This window comes from Marmota marmota, unplaced genomic scaffold (assembly GCF_001458135.2).
Source record: "Marmota marmota marmota unplaced genomic scaffold, marMar, whole genome shotgun sequence".
Lineage (NCBI taxonomy): Eukaryota > Metazoa > Chordata > Mammalia > Rodentia > Sciuridae > Marmota > Marmota marmota.
The window spans coordinates 56086664-56106152 of NW_026000037.1; the positions used below are offsets into that span (position 1 = coordinate 56086664).

The 19489-nt window shown below is 37.7% G+C and overlaps 1 protein-coding gene across 1 annotated transcript in view; it reads right to left on the reverse strand.

The window, feature by feature from the left end:
* Positions 1-19489, reverse strand: part of Lrp2 (LDL receptor related protein 2) — a 192866-nt gene that overhangs the window by 59244 nt on the left and 114133 nt on the right. The window contains exons 33-43 of the mRNA XM_048811966.1: positions 18523-18700; positions 15852-16065; positions 14573-14812; positions 11908-12096; positions 9074-9994; positions 8554-8719; positions 7953-8111; positions 6137-6426; positions 5230-5433; positions 4145-4387; positions 542-667 (exon numbers count right to left, since the gene is read on the reverse strand). Of these exons, the coding sequence (XP_048667923.1) occupies positions 542-667; positions 4145-4387; positions 5230-5433; positions 6137-6426; positions 7953-8111; positions 8554-8719; positions 9074-9994; positions 11908-12096; positions 14573-14812; positions 15852-16065; positions 18523-18700 (2930 nt within the window). The remainder of the gene's footprint in view (positions 1-541; positions 668-4144; positions 4388-5229; positions 5434-6136; positions 6427-7952; positions 8112-8553; positions 8720-9073; positions 9995-11907; positions 12097-14572; positions 14813-15851; positions 16066-18522; positions 18701-19489) is intronic.

Below are 19489 nucleotides of genomic sequence, written 5' to 3' on the forward strand. Positions count from 1 at the left end.
CTGTCTCAGACGATAGCCTGGCCTAGTATAATCATGCCCTATGGTTTGCTTGGGAGAGGACCAGTGACCAGAGTTTAACTACAGGGAAGGACAAAATTCTAAGTGATACTACACAGCTTAAAAATGACCTTCTAATTTTTCTTAATAAACAAAGTTGCTAAATAAAGCTTCCTGAAATTAAAATATTAAAAGGCTATAAAAATACTTTCAGTTACTAATGGCCACCACCATCATATTTTGACTAAATAGTAGGAGTTTAATATGCAAATCCTGCCTGGAGCTTCAACACTGGGAAAATGGCTTTCCAATTGTAGCAGGTCTCTGGAAATATTTGGGGGCTGGGCATTCAGGCAGGGCATAGAGGGAAGGGGTTTCTCTTGCCCCTCCACCCACATCCTAGAGCAAGTGTATTCTGCATCTGCTCATAAACTAAACTTGAGATGATAACTGAAAAAAGTACAGATACTCAGGTTCTATCTTTGCTTCAGCTCAAAATGTGCACCTCCAAAATCAGGAAATGAAGCGATTTTATCATACTCACTGCAATAAGTGGGGTTTTCATCGCTCATATCTCCGCAGTCATTGTCGCCATCACACAAGTACATTCGAGGAATACAAATGTTTGTACTCTGACATTTTGTGTATCCAGACTGGCAAGTGCGATCAGCTTGAAAAGGACAACCAGATAAACATTTGGAACATATCCACCAAATATACAGTATCAACAATATCTATGCCAACAGAACTATTACAGACTTCAAACCACAGGAGGGGATTAGAGAAGCCCAGTCCCTGACATTGATGTTACCTACAGATTATCTAGTGAAGAGATACTGCCAGCTGATGCTAAACAGGGAGCCAAATAGAGAGCTGAGGAGAGAAGGAGAGGTAGAGGCTCAACTCAACTAAACCATGGCATATCCACACAACGCAGCAACCTGTAGCTATAAAAATAATGAAGCTCTATAAGTGGATACACAATGGCAGTATGATCTCCAGGATATATTGTTAACAGTAATAGAAGATTACCTTTTGGGGGAGGGGGAGAAGAAAAAGATAATTATACAGCTTGAGTGTCCCTTTTCAGAAATGCTTGGGACAACAAGTGTTTCAAATTTTGACATTTCTGGATTTTGGAATATTTGCACATATATAATGAGATATCTTAGGGATAGAACCCAAAGTGTAAACACCAAATTCATTCATGTTTTCATACAGATAGCCTGAGGCACTTTCATGCAATTCATGATGTGGAATTTTCTACCTGTGGTTCATGTCAGCAATTAAAAAGTTTTAGATTTTGGATTGGGGTTGCTCAGCATGTGTCCGGGTATGTGTGTGAGTGTGTGAGTGTGTGTGTGTGTGTGTGTGTGTAGTGAGCAAAAGAGAGAGAGATGTTTCTATTAAAAGCAATAATTATTATGAAAAATAAACTAAAGAAAATCATCACCCCGTGGGAAGATTGAGATAGAGATGACAAAACTTCCGTAAATGCACCTTGTCATAGTTTTAACTTCAGAACCACGTACCATTATTTTGTACAAACAAAACAATGTAATCAAAGTGAAAAAAGAAAAGCGATTCTTAAAATTTGGCAAAAATACAAAGGAGGCTAACTGTAAAACAAGTTGATACTATAACCCTACAAAGAAAAAAAAATTCAAATGTGTTTAAAAGCAGTATATTGCCTCTATGTCATGGGGGCATAATCTAAGAATAAGAAAGACCTTGCATATATTTATTGTTATAAAATTATTTCTGTGGTTATAATAGTCTTGAAATTATTACAGGCATTTCAAAATTATTGCATAATAAAGGAAACAAGTAACTTATGTTAACGTCATTAAGAACCAAAATTTTAAGCATAAGAGAAAGGATGGATTTATAAATTTATTAAGTGAACAATCTATAATCATAAATTTAAATGATAAATACAAATGTAATATTTTTTTCTTAAAAAAAACTGCATTTCCTAATTCTGTCCACCGAATAAGCCTATAGACAATGAAAACCCAGTAGGAAGGGGCATTCAACACTGCAATAATTTCTAAACACCAAAAAAAAAAAAAGACGGATGACATCTCCTTGGATAAGAGGCTAATTGCTGGTCTGGGACAGAAAACGTACAAGACAAAACAGACTATGCTATACAAGACCAAATGGGGTCACATCAAAGACAGAGAACTAACTTGATAGAACTTCAACTGGCCTAAAATAGGACATTCAGATACCAAAAAAAGAATAAACATGGACATTGTATTGAAACAAATATGTAGATATCCTTGAATTCAATAATATTAAACAAACATAAACTTATTGTTCACTGATCACCAACTCCTTACTCTGAAAAACCGACAAATGGAAAGAATTAAGCAATTCACTGTGCAGATTGTAATTACCATTAAATGGTTGATAAAGAAAATTTATTTTTAAAGAACTTCAGTGAAATAAATGGGGAGCAAAAATAGAATTTTACAATGTCCACTTTGGAACATAATTGATTTATGCAATGACCATTCGTGGGTACTAAAAGCACTGGATGAAAAGTTGATGGGAACTTGGTAAGGAAAGACTCAGGATGACACCTGGGTCCACCCATGTTACTGTCATGCAGAATGGGACAAGCAAACATTCTGTGCCTCATGATGTGATATAACAAGAAATGCACAGCTCTCCAGAAGCACTCCTACCCAAAGAGTAGACCCTAACACAATCAAACCTCTACTCTAAATTCCATGCACAGAAAATAAGAGGGATGAAATTAATTCAATGGACCAATTATAGGAGTAGTCAAATTCAGAATGTGGGATATTTCCCAGAAAAAAATCTGCCAATTTTTCTTCCAAATCAGTGACAAAAAGGATGGAATTGTTGTGACATAAAAGTGATTAAAGAATCTTAATAATCAAAAAATCAATGTGCAGATCTTGTCTGAATCTTAATTTTGAGCAGAATTAACAGTAAGTAAAGGTGAAAAAAATTTGAATGTAGACTGCGTGGTCAAAGATATTAAGTAAGTATTGTTGCTTTTTCTAGGTTTCATAAAGGCACTGTAGTCGTTATGGTTTTGATGTGAGGTGACCTCAAAAGCTCATGTGTCAGAAATGCAAGGTTTAGAGGTTTAATGATTGGGTTGTGACAACCTTAACCCAATCAGTGAATTAATCCCCTGATAGGGATTAACTGAGTGGTAACTGAAGTCAGGTAAGGTGTGGCTAGAGGAGGTGGGTTCCTGGGGTGGGTCCCTTCTATGGACTGAGACCTCTGAGATCCCCCAAATAAACTCTTCCTCCTCCAATTGTTCTTGTCAGGTATTTTAATCACAGCAGCAAAAAACATGACTAAAACAGTAGTTGTATTTTGAAATGTCTTTATCTGTGAAATCCATGTTGCTTTAAAATTCTAGAAAAAATGGGGAGATAGGTGAAACCAAGTATGTATGGCTGATAATTGTTGAAGTTGGGTGAGGGGTATGCTGTACTATTTTTTTTTTTTTTTTTTTTTTGGTATATGTTTGAAATTTTCATAGGAATTTTTTTTTTTTTTTTAAAGCTTGCCTGGCATGTGCTAGGCTCTGGGTTCTATCCACCAAAAAAAAAGACACAAATAAATACACTAGTGTATAGAATAGCTCTTATCTACAAAGCCACAAAACTGGTTTATCACAGCCAAACTAAAAGATATCATACTAGAACCTACATTCTGGATCTTTTGTCTTCTTAAGATGCTAAGGTACAGTTCAAAAATCAATTCACTACAAAGCTATTTCCCAGAAAAACTAAAGAGGAAAACTATTTTAGTCAACATGGTATAATAGTTTTTTTGCACAACAAACATTAACCACAATACACTTAGGCAATAAATTTTGCAAAGATTTTTTAAAAACAAAAAAAAAATTTATCAAGAGGATCTGTAATCTAGCAGATTTGTAAACCAAGGACAAAATATTCAAGATTAAAATATTCAACAATTGCATGAACCCACCAATTTAAGTGAATAAAAAGGAGGTAGAGTTGTGTTTTATAGAATTTAGTGCACTATATCAAAAGGAAACTGTGTTTCAGAAAGCCTTTGTTTTTATGTAAAAATTTCAACTCTAAGACTTGACATTCGAAAATACAGGAAGTACTAAAGTTAGACTTACGGCAATTTATCTCATCTGAAGTGCTGTTATCATGGCAGTTATTTATGCCATTGCAGACGAACTCGATGGGTATGCACCTCCCATTACCGCAGGTAAACTCTGTGGTGTCATCGCATTTCCTGTACAGACACCCGGCCTCATCACTGTTGTCTCCACAGTCATTGTAGAAATCACAGCGATAGCCATATTGGACACATCGCCCGTTGTCACAGGTGAAAGCCGTAGGCAGGCAGGTGTGAAATGCTGGGTGGGGAGGGGACACCAAAAGAAAACCTCTAGATAAAAGCATCGTTCTAGTTTCTAAAACACTACAATAAAATAAAATGGACTCTCTGAGTTTACCTTCCCAGGCAAATATGGCTGCAAATCAGACTGCATGCCAAGCGAGATAACACTTTAGCCAGATTAAGCAAAAATAATGTTGTATGCCTTTTTTAAGTAAAGTATTGCAAAAAAAAATCAAAATCACTCCAGTTCTCTACAATCTCAATTTAAAAGTTTATGTCGGTCATAGGAAAGCATTTAAATACAGTTTATTTGGGGAAAACAAAAACTCCTAGCCCTTACATGGTCTGTTAGGGAAAGGTTTCCAACCTTCAACCTCCCTGATAAATTTTCATGGTCTTCCTCATTCCATTCACATGACAGCTGAGGACTGGGAATGACTTCAATAAAAGTATTGCATTAATAAACTTTGGGCTATGATAATTAATAACAATCACATATTAGATTTCTCAGTCTTGGGATCTTATCACACCCTATGCTAAGCGTTTTTATTATGGCTCTCTTGCTCCTCACAAGAACCCTAGTGATCGTTCTATTTTACAGATGAGCTGTCTAAAGCAAATAACTTTCCCAGGGCTATATAGATTATAAACCACATGGCCAGGATTTTAATCCAGTGATTTTGCTTATAACCATTCCAGAGGTAATTTAACAGAAGTACAGCCTGAGTTATCCGAATAAATGTCTTTCAGCTCTGACAGAATTCTTAGGCACTAATTTCAACCTCATTCACACACAACAGGATTCTGCACCAAGCCCTATCGTAAAGATGTCCTCAGCGCCCACGAAAAGCAACTCACCACAGACATTTTCCAGCTCATCACTGCCATCGCCACAGTCATCCTCATTATCACATTTCCACTGCTCTGAGATGCAGTACCCAGTGAAGCAGGTGAAATAGGATTCATTACACCGGGCCCCAGTGTCCACAATACAGTGTTTATTATTATTGGCCAGATACCATTGACCCTCATGTGGACACTGGCACTCAGCTCCATTTGGACCTGGGAACAAGAGAAACCACAAGATTAGTGCAGCAAACATTCAGAGTCTCCTCCAGAATAGCTTTTGCAATAGCTTCTACATGAAACACTTACCCATTAGCCTTTCAACCATATTTCGAGTCACTCTTCCATTAAGAATGACAACCACCAATTTCTAATAAATGTGCTAATTTACTGTAATCTTCAAACAACTACCTAGCATCTGCAAGAGCAATGATTCTCTTTTCTCGGTAGAATTTACAAAGCAACAGTACCAGAAAGCACATATTCCTTCAAATTTTTCTCCACGAAATACTATGAAACACATATCTCACCCCAAAATATCATCAGAAATACTTCAAACTACAAACAATACTTCCTAAGCAGAAAATTAAATCTTTTTATGAGGAACATAAGCTCATGGACGAAATTTTCTATGCAAGTCATGAAGTGGGATGGCCAAAGCCCTCATCTTATTTTCTACCTTTACCAAGTTTGTATTTAAAACACCTTCATAAGATGGCTCTGTGTGGAATAGAAAAGAAACCTAGCAAAGACTTTCCCTCAAAATATAACCCCATCTATTTTATAAGTTACCTTGAAATCAAGGATATTTGGGCTTTTTCTCTTCTTGTTAAGATGAACATTTCTTCCACCTCCCTTGCCAGGTGTTTTTTACTATGATTATTCTATAGGTTTTCACCTTCAAGGGGCAACACCTTACCTGGCACACAGATGTGGCTGCAGCCTCCATTAAACTGATCACAAGGATTGCTACACTGCTGTTGTTCATTTTTCCTAACAGTGCAAATACCCTTAGGCTGAACAGGCAAACTTAGGGTCATTGCCATCAGATCTGACCCATCATATTTGTTAGCTCGGTAAATTCTTCTTGTGTAGAAGTCTGTCCAGTAAATATACTGGCCATAGAGGGTCAAGCCGAAAGAATGAAAGGCTGTGCTGACAATGACTTCCCGGTCCATGCCAGTGAGAGTGCTGCGCTCAATCTTCTGCCTGAAGTGGAGGGGGAGAAAAAAAAGAACAAGAAATTGCTGAAATCTGGGAAGAATAATGATTAGGCCCACGCATTAATTTATACACACCCCAACTGTCAAGCGAGGTATATGGCAGCTGGAAATGTTTCTTTTGATGATGGGAGGTCTTATTCACTTAACAAACAATGGCCTACCCATATTATTGACTTCCAGAAATGAATATAACCTACAAGAGATCCTACAAAAGGAACCAAGCTGTCATTAAAAACAAGAGAGCAGGGGCTGGGGTTGTGGCTCAGTGGTAGAGCACTTGCCTAGCACGTGTGAGGCCCTAGGTTCCATCCTCAGCACCACATATCAATTAATTAATTAATTAATTAAAGGTATTGTGTCCAACTACAACTAAAAAAACAAAAATTTAAAAAAAGAGAGCAATATGAAAAGGTACATGTCATGCATGGTACTTGGTGTGGAGTGCCCTGTAAATGCTCCCAAAATGTTCACTCTCTGACCTGTCCACTCCCTTGGTGACTTTTTCAACTTGACATTTTTTTTAGTACTTTGAGATATTTATCTAAAATGATCCAAAATCAGACACAAAAAACTGCTCAAATAGAAAATGAGCAGTTTTGTTTTGTTTTGTTTTGATGAGAAAATGAAGACAAGATCTGGATATTGAATTCTGGGCACCACAAGACCAAACTTGTGAGGAAATATGTTCCTTGTGAGGAAATGTGTTTACCAATTACAAAAACCATGCATGTTCCATTAGGATGACTGGAATGTGAGACGTTTTGGGGTCACTTGGAGAAATTACATGCAACATTAGACATGACAAAATTTATAAGGAAAACATTATGAAATTTGCTGAGAAGATGCATACCAAAGGAAAAGGATTATTTGAGAAGAGGGCCAAAAGTCGAAGACTAAAGAGGATCATGTTTTCAAAGACACTGAATGATAAAGCCCAGGGAAAATTTTAATATCACTATATATTTAAAAGTCATTCACGCCAGGCACGTTGGCACATCCCTGTAATACCAGCAGCTGAGGAGGCTGAGGCAGGAGGACTGCAATTCAAAGCTAGCCTCAGCAACTTAACAGGGCCCTAACAACTCAGTGAGACCCTGTCTCAAAATAAAAAACAAAAAGGGCCAAGGATGTGGGTCAGTGGTTAAGTACCCCTAGGTTCAATTCCCAGTACCAAAAACATATATATTTTTTTCTGATAGTTACCTAGAATCTTTTGATCATAAATTGAGTAGTTACATTTGCAACTATAGTTGAAATTGCACATACAATTTAGTGATACATCTTTAGATATCTTTTAGCTCATAATTATTCAATCTCACAATAAAGTTAAATTTTCACAGATAGAACATACTCAAGCTAGAATATCATATAGTTCCAAAAACTGTGATTCTATGTTTTGGAAATAACTTTCTGGCAAATTATATTTCATCACATTAAGCAAATCTCTCTGCTTTGGAAGTAGGAGGAAGAACTCCTCTTCCCAACCCCACATGAACTACCAGAGACACATACAGACTAGCATCCGCCCAATACAGAAGGTCTGTCTCATAGTCCAGAGTGAGTCCATTGGGCCAAACCAGACTGGTGTTCACAATGGGGACCCGGAAGTTTCCTGCGAGTGTGGCTCTCTCGATTTTGGCATTAGTGCCCCAGTCAGTCCAATACATGTACCTAGTCATCCAAAAGAAGAAGTCATAATTAGTTCCATAAGAAACCTCAGAGTCCTTTTCACTTAAAAAAGTAGCAGCAATCTTTAATTACAAATTGCCATTAATATGGGTCTCAGGTAGGGAACCTACTCCATTCCTAGCCACATGATTTACCCAAAAGGGATTTACTGAGCATTGATTTCCTAGAATGCTGCCAACTTTCCTCCCACAGGAATGAAGCTCAAAACTTTCCAGGTAAAAACCACTTAATACTCATTTACCCTTCTATAAACCTATAAACCTTCCCAGGTAATAACCACTTAATACTTATTTACCCTTCTATACACAGTCAGAGTTATGAACCCTTAAGATACTGGCTCTCTATGAACATAAAATAATTTCTGGCCCCACTTCCTCCAGAAACAAGCAAACAAAAATACAACAAAAGACCAGGACATACATACCCTCTGCAAGGATCTAACACAATGGCTCTTGGTTTTGAAACTCGGGCTATCACGGTACGCTGAGATCCATCTTCAGCCATGGAACTAATGGTCTGATTGTGGTAGTCACTGTAGTAAATTCTTCTATTGATCCAATCAAAGGCAATGCCATCAGCAATCCCTACATCTGGACACACACCAGCAGCAGAGAGACACAAACACACATGAAGACATCAGAATCATATATTGCACTCTAAGAACACTCGGGCCAGGTGCAGTGGTGCACACCTATAATCTCAGTTACTCCAGAGACTGAGACAGGAGGATCACAAGCTCAAGGCCAGCCTGGGAAACTTAACAAGGCCCTGTCTGGGGCTGTAGCTCAATAGCTTGTCTCACATACATGAGGCCCTGGGTTTGAACCCCAGCACCACCAAAAAAGAAGAAGAAGAAGAAGAAGAAGAAGAAGAAGAAAGTCATTCATGCATGTTGACCCTGTTTTATCTACACCTGAGATAAACTCCAGTTAGAGTGCACTTACCCGAAGCAACGACAGTTGGAGTATGGGTCCCAGAATACAGGCTGACATAGGAAATCTGTCCATGTTCAGAATCTACATTTTGTGTGAAGTAGATTCTATTATTTATGCTGTCATAGTCCACAGCAATGGCATTTTTTTCCACATTTATGCTTTGGAAGGGTGGACTATGGTCTTCAGGGTCAAAGTGTAAACTTCTCAAAGAATTATCCAAGGCAAAGATGAGGAAGTTTTCTGTTGAAATGGCACAGCTCTTGCCATCATGTTCCAAGGTCCCAAAGGCACAGCCACATTTTGGAGTATGCAAACCAGGTATAGCAAAGCAGAAATGAGAGCACCCACCATTATTTTCCAAGCAAGGGTTGTTGTTGACCTCTGCTGGTGTCCGGGGCTGGACACGTTCATCAAAGATGGTCACATCTCTCAGCCAGTTGATATCGTCTCTTATTACTGTGAGTGACTCATTGTTCTCTGGTTCCTTGCTAGCTTGGAAGATTTTTTTCAAATTCCTATCTACCCATATGATAGAATTTCCAAAAACAGTGATGCCATAAGGAGTTGGGTATCGATTGCCATAACGAACCACTTCAGATTCCCCTCCATGAAGAGGGATCCTTGCAATTATGTCTAAAGAATCATCAACCCAATAAATAAAGCCATTGCTGTGGTCTACTGCCAAGCCCCGTGGTGTGACAATGCCCTCTGAGACAAGTACAGTTCGATTGGTACAGTCAAGAAAAGATCGTTCAATCTTCGGTTTCTGCCCATAGTCAGCCCAGAAGAGATATCTGTTCTTGGGGTCTACGACAATGTGCCTAGGCATATCTACTGTGGTTTTCAGGAGAACACGGCGGTAGGTGGTATTGATCCGCAGCACTTCTATCAGTGTTTCAAACGCAAAGGCATTGGTGAAGTAAAGATTTCCTAAAGGAAAATAGGAGAGGATGCTGATGAATGGAAAAACCAAGAAGAGAAAAGAAAGGGAAGACCTTTTCAAATTCAGGACAAAATATGTGAGGTTGAAGTTGGGGTCAGTAAATGATATCATTTCCAAGATAATAAATAAATATCTCAGTGTAGCTTAGAAAAATAAGTACTTACTCTTAAGAACTAAAAAAAACATGTCTTCAAATTCAGAGAGAAAGTGCCCATCTTCAGCTTCTGAAGCAGATTAGAATGCGTAGCAAATGTCCTAGCTTGCTTTCTACCAAAAGGTATATTTTCCAGAATGTCCTTCCACTTCTACCAAAAGCACTAAATTTTTAACACCCACTTCAAAAACCCTAAATACACATTATCATGGCCTAATTTCTACTCCAACTTGACAAAAGAAGCATAGAGGGACAGCCATCAGCACCTCCTGTTGCTACCAATATTATGGAAGGCTCTCTGTGTTTACAAGTAACATGAGATGTTTTTCTATCTTTTATAATGAATGTTGTTGTTCCCATTCCATGGACCTTCTAAAAGCCACCAAACCCATGGTCCAATTCCCTTTGAGTGTTACAGCACAATACAAACACTAGAACAACAATTACATGAAGATAGTATCATGAATAAAGAGTGATCCCGAATTATTGATTCCATGTAGTTAAAAGATCTGTTGTTGAACTATCAATACTGCTTACCAAGGCATACATAGTGCCTGTATCTGACTCAAAACACCTCTAGATAAATCAAGCTATATTAAATATGTTCCTGGTATCTTTTCTTCAATACCTATCTCTACTTGAGAGCGCTCTCTCTCTCTCTCTCTCTCTCTCTCTGTGTGTGTGTGAGAAAGAGAGAGAGAGAGAGAGAGAGAGAGAGAGATCCCCAATCCTTTAATCCAGAATTGCCAAACTTTCCTCAATAGAGCAGATATAAATATTTTAGGCTCTGCAGTGTATTTGGTTGCTTTCACAGTACTCAACTGTGCCTTGAAACATGAAAGCAGCCATAGATAACACATAAGTGAATGGGCATAGCTCTGTTGGCTATACAACTTTATTCACAAAAAGAGGCAATAGGCTATATTTATTCCACTACCCATAGTTTGCTGACCCTGCTTTTATAATCAGGAATGATGGTTAGGAACTCAGTTAAAGCCTTATTTAACTATGCTACCTTATTTATGATTTGCAATAAACTATTATAGACCTAGATGTTAATATTTCATAATAGATATTAATATTTCCAAGTGTTGACTGCTTACCACACTTGATAACACACACTTACATCTATTTTGACTAGAATTGGATTATATTCCAAAAAATTATAACACATTTGTTTCCTAGAGTGTAAGTAAAAATGAGCGGTAATTCAAACGTAAGTGTATGAATCAATACAATTAATGTATACTGCAACAGTCATACCAAGAAAATGCTATTAGAAGCATATAAGGACCAAAAGGACTTTTATACATTAACAAGAGAAGCAATTAAGTATTTGCAATTAAAATTGCTCGACTTTAAAAGTATGAACTTCATTTTATGATTTACATCATTTTTAATATCACTTTTTCTTTGAAAATTTAGGCATTTCTAATTCAGAAACAGGGGCAAAATCCAAGTGTAAAAACCACAAATTGATCTAATTTGACATTTCTAGCCATTTTTGCCTGCAGTTTTGATTGTTCTAATAATAGAAGAAAATGATATGGTTAATCTGCAGTGAAACTGTCAACTGAAACACCTTATCATTTATTTAATACACACAATTTATCTCAAATGACCTCAATGATTGTCTGGAAAAATAAATCAGTATCACTTGTAGTTAGGTTAAACTCCTCAGCATAAAATTAGATGATAGGCAAACACAAAAAAATTTTCAATAAAATCACTCTATAGTTTACATACCTGCCACCCAATCCACTGCAATGCCACGAATTCCATTTCCTCCTATCCCATATGTAACGATGTTTGTGAAAGAAGACCCATCTGGTTTGATTCTACGGATTGCATTGTAAGATGCCACAGAGCTGCTATAATCACACCAGTAAATAAAGCCAGAGGCCACATGGACATCTACATGTAGCACATTTCGCCCTAGAACATTTAGGAAAAGATCATCAGACAATGCCGGAAACAGTGCTTTTAAACACCAGCACTTCCTCTCAAATACCCATTCCCAGCTCCTCGCTCTAACCATTCCCCTTGTTAGGAGGTGAACCTATTTGTTTACCAGTTATTTAAAACAAACATACTTACCACCCAAATCTTGGCTTCTGAACAGTATTTCCTACAATAAGGAGCTACAGCTCCTGGGAGAAAGGGCTGATTATAAGTTTGGGACATCAATAGAGGTTTGGGAAAGGCATTAGCCTGGAATATCTTATGGTACCAAGAAGCAAGGAAGCACTCAAACACTCATGGGATCATGTCAAAAAACAGGGAGCCACTTGAAGAGACTTTCTCTACCCAAGATGGATCAATCAGAGCAAAGATTAATTATGGTAATTGAACATAATACTAATTTTTACAAGCTGAAATTAACACCTTATAATTTATTTAACAAACATATAGATTATTTAATAAACATATAGATTAATCTGGGGGACTGGGGTTGTAGCTCAGTGATAGAGCACATGCCTCACACATGTGTGGCACTGGGTTTGATCTTCAGCACTATACAAAAATAAATAGATAAAATTAAAGTATTGTGTTCATCTACCAAACTAAATATATATATATATATATTTAAAAAAATTAATTGGGGTGGGAATTTTCCTTTATAGAGTATTATCTAGGAATGTAAAGAAATGATAGAATGAGAAAATCACCATTTATAATCCCCACTGAAATAGTCATTGCAGACAAAAATCATCAATGGCTGCTTAAAAACAATGGGTAAAGGTGGTAGGCACCAAGATATTCACAGGACCAAAACATAACTCTATAGATTTCACAGAAATTAAAAGGGGGAATATACCTATACAAAGGAGGGATTTTTGGTGACCAACTTAACCAAGAAATCAATCTTGAGTGTCACTACAAGCAGGACAAGTTATGTATATGATCTTCCTAATGAGATTCTATATCAAGTACACAGTACCACCTACCAAGTACTGCCAAATGTTTTTAACCTCAATATAATCAAGCAACTAGAGCTAACTTCCATTTGATAGGAAATGCAGGGTATAAACTGAGTGACAGATTAGATGACTTAAGGAAACAGACAAATCCTTCATGTAGAATTCTAAAAGACAATTGTAGATCTACCTCTTTAAAAAAAAATCAATGTCATAAAAAAAAACTAAGCATTTACTCCAGATTAAAGACAAATAAAGAGAACTTCCAAATGCAATGCATAACTATGGATTAGATCTTGGCTAGAACAAATCAACAGCTATATACAACTGGACAAATAATGTAAGTATCAGATAATAATGCCCTTTGGAGTTGCAAGCTAAAGTAGATTGGGGGAAAGTGTCATGGTACCTGATATCTGAAATTTGCTTTCAAAAGATTCATAAAAATGTGTGTATAAGTGTGTGTGTACATGTGTGTGTGGTTGTGTGTACATACATGTGCATACAGAGGGATTAAAAACTGAGAGGTGATGAAATGTTAACAACAGTTAAATTTTGGTGACAGGTATAAAAAGTCTGCTCTACCTTTTCTTTCAATTTTTCTGTTTGAGATTTTCCAAAATGAAAAGTAGGAAGAAATAAAATATTGATGTTTTAGTATCTTGATAAATTAGATCCACAACTTTTAGAAACAAAAAGACAAAGATGAGTTGTGACAGCAGGTAAACATGAGCATGAGCAGGTACCAGGTGTGTATGTGTCCTTCACCAGAGCCTTTCTGTCTGCACTGACCATCTCTCCTGCCCCTCCAATCCCTTCATCCTTTTTCTTTTCTTCCTACCCTCTATTCCTCTATTCTTACTTATGCCTTGTGACTCTTAATTCCTCTTGTGGTAATATATACCTGCAAAATTTGGCTCATCTAGGAGTTACATTATCATTTTATACATTCAGAGTTCACAAGCAAAAAGAACAGCAAAGATATGGTTATTAAGGAGTGACTGGTACTGTGAACTATTACTTCAATTCACCAAATATATGCTAATAAATCAGACCTCAGACTATTTCATTACTATATTAAATAGAAGTGTGCCCTCTACCCTAACTCTCCATTAACAGTCAGAAATAAGGGCACTGTTTTACCAACCCTGTAAACACTTCTTGAACTCATGCGACTTTCTACATTGCTCTAGGTCTAGGGTCCTCAGGAACCAGCAACCTCTGCATGCCCTGGGAAAAGGTTAGGAATACAGGTTACTACCCGTCCCCTAGTCTACTAATTCAGAAAAATCTAGGAATAGGGCTCTGATCTATGTTTAACAGTCCTCTCCAGATGATTCTGATATAAACCACTCTAGGCTAAGACAGGTTATTTAAAGAGAAAGAGAAGCTTCATTATGTGCTGAATCTAAGCCTGAAGAAATGCTTTTATGATATCAAGGATTTCAGCTGGGCACCAGATGCAGTCAAGTCTTATTTCTGAGTTGGCGTACCTTGGCCGGCCACTGGCACCATGGCCTCTGAATGATCTGACAATTCCAAGCTAAAGCCTCTGATTGCATACAGCATCGAAACAACAATGAAAGAGTTATACGGAGAACAGGTCCGATTATCAGGATTGAGTTTAAATCCAGTGGCACAGGCGCAGGAGAACAGCCCTCCTGGTACAGGCAGGCAAATCTGCTGACAAGCATTCACATTGTTGCTACAGCCATTTGAGGATCCAGCAATGTCTAAATGAAATAAAAATCAGATTGTGACTTGATCCTACCTACTTGTCACTCCAACTCCAATTTTTAAAACTCAGTTACCAAATGATTCATTATAAAAATTAATAACACACGTATGGTAGGTGGGTTAAAAGCCTAAAAGCAATATTGAGATACTGAAGCTTATGCAATAACACCTAAAAATATTAAAAGAATACCACAACTATTGCATAATAGTTATAAAATGGGGCATCAATTATTTTTCTTCCAGAAAGCATGCAAGAATTAGAAAAGTCAATATACGAATCTATTCATTTTTGCCCTCTTGACCTATGCACTGGCACTTAAAATTATATGCGTTTAATTACATGATGGATGTAATTATATGATGGATGTTTGTTTTAAACATATGTAATAAGAATACTTAAAAGGTATTTTTCCACATGCAAGAACAAACCTAGGTTATAAGATAGGAAAGAAATTGACCATCTTTGGTTAGAAACTAAAAGCTATAGAATGCCCAAGCTATTTTTAAAATCTCTATTATAACACCAACATAAAGGGACAAATTCAAAGCTAAAATATGTCTGAAAAAAATATATATTGAAATAGACAACATCTAAGAATAATCCTTTTAAAATTCTATCCTGTTAACATTTTCCCAGCAGATATCCAACCAATATTCTCTATTCTTGTTACTGGGCATAAAGCAGTAAACAAAACAGACAAGACATCTGTCCTTACAGAGGTTAGATTCAATAAGGAATGCAGACAATAAAAAAATAAATAAATAGATGATGTATCAGGGAGTGCTGAACCAAAAGCAAATAGTTAAAAGTGATGGGAAAAGAATGGGAATAAGTTTATTCTGAAGACAATATGGTCTTTCAGATGACGTTTAAACATGCTTAAGGCATGGTCATCATTTAAAAAAGAATATTCTGGGTAATTTCAATTCACATGTGTATATACACAGACCATGTGTGGACAGATCATTACAGAATGTGTAGAGTGTGAATCTACATCATACATCCATGAAGGTCTCTTAGTGGCAAATACTTACTGCGTCTATGATAAACTTGAAGACCCCTCAGATTTGGAACATTGTCTCTCAAGACTACTTTGTTGGCCCCAGAGGCCTTGTCAACTCTTTCGATGACCTCATACTGTTCATCAGTATAATACAGGAAGGAATCAAAGACAGCAATTCCCCATGGGTGGGAAAGATGGTGCACCAGGATCATTCGCTCTGTACCGTCCACATTTCCTCTTTCAATCTACAAAATCAGAGCTCTCATTAGTTTCACTGATTCATAGTGAAATGAAAGAACATTCTAAAGCTAATATTCTCCTAACAGTAATAATACCTCACACGTATAAGCCCTCTATTCTTTGTAGTGCTTTTTCTTATCTATTGTGTGATTGGGGCATCACAAACTAGACTGAACAGGGGTTGGGTAAACATCAGTTTGAGTATTTCATTGATAATAAAGTCAGTTAGCTTTCTCAACTAGCACGGTGAAGAAAAGGGAGTTAAACCTCTAGTCCCTGAGTGTGATATTCTGGTCAAGGGTACCCTGAAATGTCTAATATCAGCCATCACATAGGAGCTGACTGACCTCGGCTTTAACATTCACCAACAATTTCTGTAATAGAGATAGGAAAAGTCCCCCCGCCAATCACAGGGGAGCAAGACTGGATAGGAGCCAGATGGTGCTGTTATGTTAGAACAGGCAATAAGCCTTAGCCATAATGGCTTTGGTAAACTGGAAAAGAACCCACAAGAATGGAATTCCTCAGGGGAAATGACAAGTCTTCTTGGAGAAAAATAAAATGTACCTGCGGCTATTTTCACTTCATTCCCCAAACCTGTTCCAAGTGCTTTCCCTGTGCTAGGATCTAAGCTGGGCATGAGGGAAACAAGTTCTGACTCACTGCCTCACTGGACAAAGGAACCTGGCAGATTCATGAGGGGATTATGCCCCAGAAACTATCGAACATTCCAGAGTCTACAGTACAAGGAACATGAGTCTCAGGGTTGCTGGTGACCAGACCAGATCAGCTGAATGAGTTCAGCTGGAGTGTTGAATGCTGGCCCTCCAGCCCAGGGAGTTAGCAGGGTTCAGTCATGGGGGCCACAGTAGAGTCAGAATGGTGGAGGTGGCAGGGAAAGGAAGGATCTAAGGAAAGAGGCTAAGGATGAATGGCAGGACTTAGCGAGGGGAGAACTGTGAGGGAAGTTGCTGTGGAGAAAGGAAGGAGAGTCACAAGATCACAGGTTCAGGAGGTCAGAGCAGGTAGAACTGGAAGGGGAGGGAGGGAGCTCCCAAGCCCTGCCTGGCATGCGCTAACCTATATGCAGAAACCAGAGCTTCCTCATCACCTTACACATGCATCCAAATCGGCAGAGTGCTCTTATACATTCCACTACTTCTTTTTAGTCCCCAAAGTCTGTCATCATTATAAATCCATATTAAGAGTAAAGTTGGTTCCCAAGTATTTTATTTATTTTTTTGAGACTATTGTAAATGGGGTAGTTTTCCTCGTTTCCCTTTCAGAGGATTTGTCACTGATCTACAGAAATGCCTTTGATTTATGGGTGTTGATTTTGTATCCTGTTACTTTGCTGAATTCATTTACTAGTTCTAGAAGTTTTCTGATGGAATTTTTTGGGTCTTCTAGGTATAGAATCATATCATTGGCAAATAGTGCTAATTTTGAGTTCTTCTTTTCCTATTCCTATCCCTTTAATTTCTTTCCTCTGTCTAATTGCTCTGGCCAGTGTTTCAAGAACTATGTTAAATAGAAGTGGTGAAAGAGGACAGCCCTGTCTTGTTCCAGTTTTTAGGGGGAATGCTCTCCATTTTTTCTCCATTTAGAAGGATGTTGGCCTGGAGCTTAGCATAGATAGCTTTTACGATGCTGAGATATGTTCCCGTTATCCCTAGTTGGTAGTTATTGAACAGAAAATGAACTGAGAGGAAAACCTACTGCACAGTATTACAGAGATCGTCAGCATCAAAGATCAGAAATGATTACTGTTTAGAAAGCAAGGAAGAGTCTAGCACATATTCTTCATCCAAAGCAATGCTAAGTTGATCAGTTATTATTATCAAGCACTTCCTATGTGCCTCACCTCAGCTCAGCTGCATGAGCATAGCAGTAAAGGTCAAGTACTATTTCAATGAAAGTTCATAATTCCTGTTCCTTATTAAAGGATATAATGAACTTGATCTTGGAGTTTAAAATTACCAGTAAAGGAAATTTCATACATATTTGGACATTAGAGAAGAATATGTAGCTAAGAGAGGATGCTGAGCTCAGAAGCTTATAGCCCTCTCCCCTCTCTCCCTCTACTCTCTGCAATGAGAGACTCCTAGAGTATTTTCAAAGAAAAGCATTAAAATCACTAAAACATGAAATAAATATCTCTAAAGGACAAATATGAACTGACAAATGGAGTTAATTTATCCTGGAAAATTAACTTTAACTTTTGGAAAAACCCAGAGTTAGTGTGTGGGGGCGGGGGGGGGATTAATGAATAGCATTCTCTAGGGAACTGTTATATCCATACTATGAATCAGACTTCAACTAGGGCAGGATTTAAATAAGGGAGAGAAGTTATTGGGAGACAGGGCAGTAAATACTGGTCAAGTTGTCAGATAACTTAGCACGTTCAGAATCAGCACTGCAACTCAGCAGGGAAGAATCAAGAGTGCTCAGGGTGCTCGTACCACTCCTCTGCTGGTGACTCCCCAGTAGAGTTTCTGCTCCTTGATGTCAAGGGTGATAACCTCCAGGTGTTCAAGGTTCCCAGTGAAGAGAATTTTTAAAGATGTACCATCCATGTTAGCACTTGCAATCTTGGCAGGAACCCCGCTGTCTGTTCCTTGATCTGACCAGTACAGTTTCCTACAACCGTGAAAAACACCAGCATTTAACAAAATAGGTAAATATGAGGGTGAATGGCATATATAACTTAAATATTTCATGAAAAATGTTTCTTTAGTTTTTAATTTAAAATATTTTTTATTTTTAAATTTTAATTTGTTATAGATGACAGCAGAATGCATTACAATTCATATTACCCATATAGAGCACAATTTTTCATACCTCTGGTTGTATAAAAAATAGTCACACCATTCATGTCTTCATACATGTACTTAGGGTAATGATGTTCATTTCTTTCCTACCCCCGTGTCCCCTCGTTTCCCCTCCCTCCCCTTTGCCCTATCTAGAGTTCACCTCATCCCCCCATGCCCCAACCCAACCCCATTATGAATTCAGCTTCCTTAAATCACAGGAGACATTCAGCATTTGGTTTTGGGGATTGGCTAACTTCACTTAGCATTATATTCTCCAACTCCATCCATTTGCCTACAAATGCCATGATTTTATTCTCTTTTAGTACTGAATAATGATAATATTCCATTTTGTATATATACCACATTCTTTATCCATTCATCTATTGAAGGGCATCTAGGTTGCTTCCACAGTTTATCTATTGTGAATTGTGCTGCTGTTAACATTGATGTGGCTGTGTCCCCTGTAGTATGCTGTTTTTAAGTCCTGTTTCTTGTTCTCAAGGTGCTTACAGGAGGAATCTGAAACATCAGTGTCTTGTATACAATGTTATGAGCACTTAACCAGTGTTCTATCAATGTCTACATAATTCCCTAGTTAATTGGGGGGGGGGGGGGC